The 9,798-nt window shown below is 47.1% G+C and overlaps 1 protein-coding gene across 3 annotated transcripts; it reads left to right on the forward strand.

Moving 5' to 3' along the window:
- Positions 1 to 249: 249 nt before the first annotated feature.
- LOC310821630 (uncharacterized protein) lies at positions 250 to 7,137 on the forward strand. 3 transcript variants are annotated; one of them, XM_083693743.1, is made up of 7 exons: positions 250 to 1,424; positions 1,853 to 2,086; positions 2,360 to 2,518; positions 2,636 to 4,438; positions 4,612 to 4,704; positions 4,893 to 4,991; positions 5,086 to 7,137. In XM_083693743.1, the coding sequence occupies exons 1-5, from the start codon at positions 276 to 278 to the stop codon at positions 4,684 to 4,686; spliced, it is 3,420 nt and encodes a 1,139-aa protein (XP_083549869.1). In that variant the 5' UTR covers positions 250 to 275; the 3' UTR covers positions 4,687 to 4,704; positions 4,893 to 4,991; positions 5,086 to 7,137. The 3 variants fall into 3 exon arrangements, with proteins under 3 accessions (XP_083549869.1, XP_083549871.1, XP_083549870.1); XM_083693745.1 differs by having other exon boundaries at positions 1,853 to 2,026; XM_083693744.1 differs by lacking the exon at positions 5,086 to 7,137 and having other exon boundaries at positions 4,893 to 5,072.
- Positions 7,138 to 9,798: the final 2,661 nt, after the last annotated feature.

Raw genomic sequence — 9,798 nt, forward strand, 5'->3', positions numbered from 1 at the left:
TCCCCTTGCGGTTGACAAGACGCTAAGCCTACAGTGACCTCCCATCCCCCTTCTCACTCGGCAGATAAAGTGAGATCCTTGGGACCACCCTACCCGACCCTTAACCCCTACCCTAAACCATACCCCTTACCTAACCTTAACGGTTTGAAATATCAACTTCAATGGGGTGACGTCAGAGTTGGTTCAAAGCATCCCACTTAGCGTTTACCCTCTCATCTGACTCTCTCTTATGTGTTCCAGTGAAGCCCAGCTCAGAAGCACATGAAGACCACTGTATGAACCCAATGGAGCCTGAGTACAGCCAGTGGAGGGAGCCAGGAGACCCGGAAGGAGCTGGCCAACAATGGAACGATGCTACGGAGAGGAGAAGGTTTGACCACCAGGGTATGGCGTTCCCCGGGGACCTCTACAGCAGTGGCTACTCTGGAGGATCATACCCCAGCATGGAGAGGGTTAGTGGGGATTGGGAGTACAGGGACACCCCAGATCGGAGATACAGTGTGGAGATGGATCCATCGTACAAAGACTGGGGGGGACTTAGTGACCCAGTTAGGGGTAGAAGTGCTGCTGTTGTCCCAGACACGGATGCAGATATTGACCCATCACACAGGGCATGGAGGGGTATAAGCAGTCAGATGATGGGTAACAGTGTCAAAGCCTCTCTCGTCCCAGAAACAGACACGGATATGGACCCATTATACAGAGACTGGCAGGGGACAAGCAACCCAGTTAGGCGTAACAATTGTGCTCCCTTGGCCCCAGACATGGATGGGGACATGGACCCATCGCACAGAGACTGGAGGGGACATGGTGACCATGTGAAGGGTAGCAGTGCTGCTCCCCTCACCCCAGAGACTGATGTGGGTGTGGACCCATCTGGAGACTGGAGGAGAGAGAATGGTCCTGCTAGGGGCAGAAATAGTGCTTCTTTTGCCCCCGACATGGAGGAGGATGTGGACCCATTACACCCATTGGACTGGAGGAGACTAAGTGACCCAGTGAGAGGTAACAGTTGTGCTCCCTTTCCCCCAGACAGTGATATGGACCCATCGTACACTGGAGACTGGAGCCGAACAAGCAACACAGATAGGGGTAACAGTGCTGCCTTTTTCCCAGACATAGACGACGTTGATGGGGAACCGGTGGAGCTCAGCGAGGACGATCAGGAACTCGCCCGGAAGAAGAGGGAGCTGGAGGTCATTGAAGAGCAGATCATGTTTAAGAAACTCTCCATCGCCATGAAGAAAGCGGCACCATATTTAAAGGCAAATAAGGACAAACAGAAAACAACTGCCGCGAAGAAACGTCGGACGTTTACCGAGGAAAGGACCGATGGATTTACAGAAAGTCCAGCTGCGCCTCTGAGAGACAGAGTGAACGCCATTTTGAAAAAGCAGACAAGGCCACTTCATCATTCCTCAAAGGTATTTATGTGTTTACTAACTGTATTTATAGATATAGTTTCTGAATTGTTACCCTATCCTGCGGAACTGTAGTGTCCTATGCACTTGTGGTTGCATTGTATGGGTCTATGCCGCTGGTCTAGGATCAGTTAACCCTTCCCCAATCATAAGCGTTTTCTCTTTAGAGATAAACCTCTATGATTTGATAAATAAGACACAAACATTTTTATTTAGTTTGAAGACAATCATTGTCTGCGTATTACCTACAGCCTATGTTGCAGTGTTTTGGGGTTCATATCCAACCAATGAATCTTTTAGGTAATTCAAATACACTTGGACGTCATTATCTTTTGTTGGCATAGCCCGCAATCATGTTGTTGGTGTCAAGGGAAATTATTGACGTCAATTTGAGACGTTTGGGAACCCCTGATCTAAACCTTTTTGACCAGGTGTCTGCCCGGTCGGCTCCTTTTCTGAAGCCTCTCCACCGCCCTCCCAAAGTGGTGAAGAGCTTTGTGGAGAGGATGAACAAGTCCATCCTGCGTAAAGATGGGCATCTGAAGAACAGCCCTCCTCTGGACCATAATGAAGAGGGCGATGAAGACCACCCTCTGAAACTCAGAGTGAGGGCACTAATGCAACAGCGACGTCATGCCGGTTCGGTACATCAACTGAATGGAAAAGTAATGTATTGTAGCTGTAGCTAGCTTGCTATCTAGCGTACCTTACCTGCTAGGATCGAGTTTCAAGAGTCTCGCTCTCTTTCTTTCTCACATACACACAAGCACACAGGGACTCTCTTTCTCTATCTCTCTCTCTTTCTCTTTCTCGGCTTTTCTTTTGTGGTATAGATTTGATGTAAATATTCTGCCACATCTGTCACAAATTTGTAATGTATATAGGTGTCATAAATTGCTGATATTCATTCTTCAGTCTAATCAGATCCGTCTTGTCAGGTTCTTGATGTTGGCCCCATCACCACCACCACCAGCCAGATTCAGATCCCCATCAACAAACCCATAGAGCAGAACCCTGCAGCCAAGGGCTTCCAGCGCTTCCTCAACCTCCTTAACAATGGAGTCGACCTCAACCTGCTCTCCAAGATCGTCAACGATGTAATACTTTTATTATTTTTTATTTTTTCTCTGTTTTATATTTATTTTTCCTGTATTGTATCATATCTATGTTTGAAATGTGCTTTATAAATACAGTTTCATTTGATTTGAATAAAGGACGTTCCGACGGTTGATGGCATGGATCTGCCTCCTGGTACGCCCTCTCTGCTCCAGAGACAGGAGGCTCCAACACGGAGCTCTCTGGAACACCAGCGTCAGAGTGGGCCTCACGGCGGAGCTCCAAAAGAGCACCGCGGCCTCTCACTCAGCGGAGAGAAGAGTAGGGCCGGCCAGCCTAATCTAGTGGAGGACCAACGGCACTCACTTTCGGACAATAAATCCCCCTTGAGCAAAGACAGTAGAGGCAGCCATTTTGGCTCAAAGAGCAGATCCAGGTCTCCTTCGGTAGCAGCGGTTGAGGAGATGAAGAACAAGAAGAAGAAGAAGGTGAGGCCTGAGGACGAGCAGCAGTTTGGGCGGCTTCAGAACCTGCTACAGGCCATCGGGTTGGACCTGGGGGTGGAGGAGTTGGGCCAGCTGACAGACAGAACCCAGGAGAGGCTGTATGGGAAGAAGGAGGGTGGAGAGAAGGAGAAGAAGAAGAGAGAGAAGAAACGTTCACCCAGAAGCCATAGTAGCTCTACCTCGTCATCGGGAAGCTCTAGGAGTCCCAGCACTCCTCGCCGCCGGAATTCTTCAGGAAAGGTTTCCGGAGAAAGAGACAGAGACAGGACTGACAGAGACAAAGAGAGAGACAGGTCGAATTGTGATAGAGAGAGATACCAGGATAGAGGGAGATCTGAGAGAGACAGGGACAGACAGAGAAGCAGAGATGGGGATAGAGGGAGAGACAGATCTGATCGAGACAAATACAGAGAGAGAGATGGGGACAGGGACAAATCCTGGGAAAGCTCAGTCCCACCTTACCCCTACCCCACCGAATCCGTGCCCCACCCCGTGCCCCACCCTGCCCACGCCTCAGTCCTGTCAACCTACACGACCACCCAGTACTCTCCGTACATGGCTTACTACAGTAGTCACTACACCAGTGCCTTCCCCCCTGCCTGGCCGGGGTATGCCTCTACCGGTACCACCCCCCCCTTCCCCTACCCCTACCCCTACCCCCACCCAGACCCATGCCAGCTCAGGTTACTCCCTCCCGCTGACCCCCCGCCATGGTATCACAGTGGTTCTCCGGCTGAAGCGTATGCATCGCACAGCCGAACAGCCAGACCCAGCGTTCTTATAGAGGTGAACCCAGACCCGTCCCTGAGTGAGGGTATGCAGTCTGGGCTGTCCGCCCCCCGAGGGCTGCAGATGAACGCCCAGAGGTCGAACGTGAACCTCAATAACCTGACTCAAGTAAAAAAGAAATTGAGAGGCAGGGCACAAAAACACATAAGACACGCGCTGAGGAGGAAGCTTTTGCAAGAGCAGAAAGGTGCAGTGGTCAAGGTGGTTTCTCAGATAGCCCCAGAGACAGCTGCAAAGGATTCTGGGTCTGGGACCCCCTTTGAACTTCACCTGCTTTGGGACGCTGCCGTGGAATCTGACCCTCAGATGGCAGCAGGCACCGCAAATAATTTTGGGGCCCCGTGTCATACAGCGTCCGCGAAACGACGAAGGGAAAGACGAAGGGAAAGACGTTACTGGGCGCAGTGGCAAAAAAGAGTCGGTGCTCAGGTGGCCCCTCAAGAGGCTGCAAAGGATTCTGGGACGAAGATAGTGCTAAAAGAACTAGAAAGGGAGGAACAAACAGTGATGCCAGTCTGGGAGAAACTGCTGGCTAAAGTGGCGAGTGTGGAACCCCAAATGGTTGCCAAAGTCCCTGGTGACTGCCCTGGACTAGAAACAGAGGCTGCGGCAAGGGAGGAGAAGTCTATGACCGAGGACGAGATGAAGGCCAAACTGAAGAAAAAGGTTTGTGACATCATCACGTTGTTTAGAATTCACAAGGTTTCTAGTGTTCCGTCTAATATTTTTTCGGCAAAATGTCAGTTGCTTTGTCACTGTTAGAAGTACTGTGTTTGGTGTGAATGAATCAAAATACGTTTCTTATCAAATATGTTTGCTTTGTATTTGTAATTTTTCAGCTTGAGGAGTTCAACTCGAAAATGAAGCAGAGAACGACCGAACCAAAAGAAAACCCACCCGAAAACCCAACTTAACCTCAAATGCTGGATATTGTAAGTAAAACAAAACACAACCTAGAAATAATATGAATTTTCCATTTGCAGTTTGTGTTTTCACTGAACTAACTAATGATGTAATCAACTAACAACAATTCAACAATTTCAGTTGTGAAAGTTGCACAATGATTTTCAAATAAGAATATATAACACACACCGTATCTCTTTTTTTGTGTTTTTATCAGATTTTCACAAGGACACCCAGAGCTCATCTTCCACCATGAATCTACTGCCAGCCCATCCAGACCTTGTGGAGATCAGTTGTCTCCATTGTCTTTCGTCAGGTGTGTGGACAGTCATTATATCTGTCGTGAGACAATGGTTACACCTGCACTGATATAAATGCCTCATGGACACACATTTTTTTTTTTTTAACAGAAGAGAAACTGTCTAGGGGGGTAGTGGGGCTGGAGAGGTCTTTAGGAGGGACAATGAAGATGTAGTCTGAAGAGATTGGTGACATGGGAGAATTTCGGGAGATTGAACACCAGACGGGCGGCAGCATTCTGGATGAGCCTGATGGCGGAGGCAGGGAGCCCGGCCAAGAGTCCGTTGCAGTAGTCAAGGCGGGAGATCACAACTGTCTAGACCAAGAGTTGTGTTGCTTCTCTTGTGAGGAATGGACATATCCTTCTGATGTTGCAGAGGAAGAAACTACAGGAGCGTGCTGTCGCTGTGATGTTCGCTGCAAGTGGTTGTCAAGGATCACCCAAGATTCTTGGCTGTCTGGGAGGAGGTCACTGTAGAGTTCTCTACTGTGATGGAGAAGTCTTGGAGAGGGCAGGCTTTCCTAGGGAGGAAGAGCAGCTCAGTCTTGTTAAGGTTGAGCTTGAGGTGGTGGGCTGACATCCAAGCAGAAATGTCTGCAAGACACGCAGAGACACGTGTTGCCACCTGTGAGTCAGAGGGGGGGAAAGAGAGGATGCGTAACCAGGCCAGCCCAGTACAGCTCAGCTCGGTTCTGCTCTGTAGTGTGAATTAGGGTTATGGCAGCCGTACTACAGTATTGTATTTCACCTGCTGGGGTCAAATAGTTCTAGATTTGTAACAGTTCTACTTCCACTATGCTTCAAGAGTAGTTGAATATGTTCCTCTCTTTAGATTTGTAACAGAATTGATACTACCATAGGAGTCTTCAAGCCATAAGTGTTAATCCCAGAAAACTGAAGCCACGCCCCTTTACTGGGGTATGGAAGTCAAGTTTCCCCATTGACCACCACTACAAATAGCTTACCGTTGGCCACTTTCAACATTTGCTGCCTCATAGTTAAAAAGATGATTGTACCCCAGTGGAAAACGCTTTGGAAAACGCACTTTCGTACCTCAGTAGAGAGCTGTGAAACGTTTGAGGCTCAATCCTGGTCCTGGAGGGCTGCAATGGGTCCAGGTTTTTGTCGCAGCCTAGTGCAGATCCATTACACCTGATTGAACTAATCAACTGATCATCCAAGATCTTGATTAGCTGAATCAGGTGTGTCAGTGCTGAGCTGGAACCAAAACCTGCAGCACTGCGGCTCTCCAGGACCAAGAGTGAGGATCATAAATGAGGCTTCATATTGAAGTTAGTTTTCAGTGTATGTCCAGTTGTTATTGTTTATTATCTGTATTTATGCTGCATTAATTTGCTCCTCTGAACTAGGAAGCTAGGACATTTTATTACACTGCAACTCAGAGAATTCAGAGTTTCTCACTCGGTCTGAGCTAACTCAGAATTAGCCAATAGGGAGCCCTATACCAAATCCTACGCTAAATCTTGGTGGGAAGATTATAGTTTCCGAGGAGCACTTGAATGCACCGTTAGTTCACGGCTAAGGACATGTATCAACACAATAATAATAAGTCTGTTGATTTTGGTGGACCTCACTCAAAGCCTGCTAGCTGAGTGACCAGTTTTTCACTCCCAAGCTCAGCCAGCTCTCCAGTTTCTATGGACCCTTCCCCACTTTATACTGTATTATATATCAAATTGAATAAATAATAATTTCTTTGTTTATCAGTATTTTAAGTGTGGACTAAAGTATTTACGCCTAAATGAAGTGAGTGGTGTTCCGTTGTCAGACGGAACATACCGGTGAACACATTCCATTGATGTACAGTAGATTTTTGCACTTTGATATTTTCAGTGATGTTGAGTGAACAGAATGCTTCAGGGGCTAAATTGTGTATGTTTATATGTATGTTAGTGTGCATTTATGTCTGTGCCTGTTTGTTGGAAAAGATGCATTCTAAAGTACTGTATTTCACAAGTAAAACATGACGGTACAACATTCAGTCATACCCCAAAGTGCTGATTTGAGAAGACAGAACCCAAAGTGCTTGTTGTTTGAGAGCAATAAATAGTAACATTGTTGACCATCACCCAAGTGCTCTTTGTGTGACGGTGAGAGGCAACCACAACACAGAGTGGCTAACTGAAGCGTAGTGCTCGATTACCCCAGGCCGGGTTAACATATAGTTTATTCATGATGTCTACATTATTGGGACAGTGGCCACTGCTGATTCCAGTTCCACTTCCACAACTACTGTACTGTAGCTAACAAAATATAACTTCCCCATATGATTGTGTGTGGGGAAGTTATACATTTTGTTAGCTACAGTACAGTAGTTGTGGAACTGGAAGTGGTCAAAATGTCTGCAAGACACGCACTGCTATGCAGATGACTCCACCCCTTAAAGGGAGACAAAGCGTCATAAAGGGAGACATAGAGAAAGGGTTGAGTCATCTGGACCAGGATTCCCAAGGACAGATAGGGTAAGACTTATTTTTCTTATTTTACTTTGATTACTTTGATATCTATTAGTATTATTTACTTTAAATTTCGTTAACTTCTTTACTCATATCTATTTACTTTTACTCTAATTTCTGTAATTTCTTTTTTACTTTAATATTTTGTTTATTTACTTTAAATTTCGTTTAACTTCTTTACTCCTTATATTTACTTTAGTATTTCGTTACTCCTATATATTTACTTTTACTCTAAACTTTACTTTAAGTGCTTTAGTATATTTCAATTTCCCCTTTGGCCTTTACCATGGCAATGGAAGTCATAATCAGAGCCTCGAAATGGGTAGTGGGTGGGGAAAGGTTGCAGGGAGGGCTGCGCCTCCCACCAATCAGGGCTTACATGGATGACATGACAACTATGACATCAACAGCCCCTTGTACTAGGAGGCTACTGGATAAACTAAATAGCAACCTAGAATGGGCTAGGATGAAAGTGAAGCCAAGCAAGTCTAGGAGTATCTCCATTGTCAAAGGGAAGATAGCTGATAAAAAGTTTTTCATTGGTGGGGAAGTGGTTCCAACAGTGTTAGAGAAACCGGTTAAAAGCTTAGGAAGATGGTATGACGCAAGCCTCAATGACAAGAGTCAATGTGAGGAGTTGAGGCAGGAGATGATTCAAGGCATCAAAGGTATAGATAAGTCAGGGCTCCCAGGCAAGCTAAAGTTGTGGTGCCTACAGTTTGGATTGTTGCCTCGGCTGATGTGGCCACTGACAGTTTACGAGGTTCCCATATCGAAGGTTGAAAAAATGGAAAGGTTGATTAACTCTAATATTAGAAAGTGGCTTGGAGCCCCGCGCTGTCTGACCAGTGTGGCCCTGTATGGAAAGGGCATGCTAGAGCTGCCGATTTCTAGTCTGACAGAGGAATTTAAATGTGCCAAGGCTAGACTGGAAATGACTCTAACCCAGTCAAAGGACCCAGTTGTTAGAAGTGCAGCGCCCATAGTTAAAACTGGAAGGAAGTGGAAGCCTAAAGAGGCAGTGCAACAGGCACAGGCAGCCCTTAGCCATAGGGATATCATTGGGCAGGTTCAGCATGGACGTGGAGGTCTAGGGCTGTGTGCAGGAAAACCTGTGTGGAGTAAGGCAACAGCAGTAGAAAGGAGGAAACTGGTAGTGGAAGAAATACACAGACAGGAGGAGATGATAAGATGTACAAGGGCGGTGGCACAGGCAAAACAAGGCCAGTGGGTAAACTGGGAGAGTGTAGTGAAGAGAAGCTTGAAGTGGAAGGATTTGTGGAGCATGGAGGCAAGCAGAATTAAATTTATCGTAGGGGCTACTTATGACGTACTGCCATCTCCCCAAAATCTTAATCAATGGTTGGGTGAGGATGCTGCCTGCCCGTTATGTTCCAGCGTATGCACACTTAGGCATATAATGACTGGGTGTAGAATCAGTCTTTCTCAAGGGCGATACACGTGGCGTCACAATCAAGTGTTGAAATGTTTAGCTGCTGCAGTTGAGGGAAAACGGCTAGAAGTAAACTCGCTAGCTAGTAGTGGCCAGCGGAAAGACATTGCATTTATAAGAGAGGGAGAGACTGGCGTAAGGAGGCCAGGGCGCAGCTGCGCGCAGGGACAGTTGCGAACTGGCGCAGATTGGAAGTTAAAGGTAGATTTAATTGAACAGCTAATCGTACCGGCTGAAATTGCTAGCACTAATTTGCGGCCAGACATGCTGCTGTGGTCTGAAGCACAGAAGCTAGTTTATATTATCGAACTCACGGTCCCTTGGGAAGACCGGGTTGACGAGGCTTATGAACGAAAGAAAGCTAAATATGCAGAATTAGCGGCAGACGCGACACAGCGTGGGTGGACCGCTTTTGTTCGCCCAGTGGAAATTGGTTGTCGAGGATTTGTGGCCAAGACAACCTATGCACTGCTAACGGAGCTGGGTATTCGCGGACGAGAATTGAAACTGGCGATAAAGAATATGTCGGTAGCAGCGGAGAGCGCTAGCCAGTGGCTGTGGCTGAGGCGGAAGATCAGTAGCTGGGGTTCCCGTTAAAGGTAAGATGCAACAGCGACTTGACTAGAGCATGAGGTAGCATAGCTTGGCATTGTTTGGCTATATTAATGAGAAGGCATCGTGTCATATTGTGGTGGTGAGGGGTTTTGTACTGCCATTGTTTGGCTATATTTATGAGAGGATATCGTGTCATAGTGTGGTGGGGGGGGTTAGTACTGCTAGCCAGTGTAGGCTAGCCATGAAGTTGCACGGACACAAACATTCCCCCACAACATAAATAAAGGGCACACTCACCCCTCCTTTCCCTAATCCGGGACCGTATCCACCCGGGGGC

The sequence above is a fragment of the Argentina silus genome (assembly GCF_951799395.1).
Source record: "Argentina silus genome assembly, chromosome: 22".
Classification (NCBI taxonomy): domain Eukaryota; kingdom Metazoa; phylum Chordata; class Actinopteri; order Argentiniformes; family Argentinidae; genus Argentina; species Argentina silus.

Bases quoted from the DNA above. Each gene is read 5' to 3' on its own strand.
- LOC310821630 (XM_083693743.1), top strand. From the start codon at position 276: ATGAACCCAATGGAGCCTGAGTACAGCCAGTGGAGGGAGCCAGGAGAC. The intron at 2,519-2,635 runs GTAATACTTTTA...ATTTGAATAAAG, and splicing joins TCTCCAAGATCGTCAACGAT to GACGTTCCGACGGTTGATGG. The intron at 4,439-4,611 runs GTTTGTGACATC...GTAATTTTTCAG, and splicing joins AGGCCAAACTGAAGAAAAAG to CTTGAGGAGTTCAACTCGAA.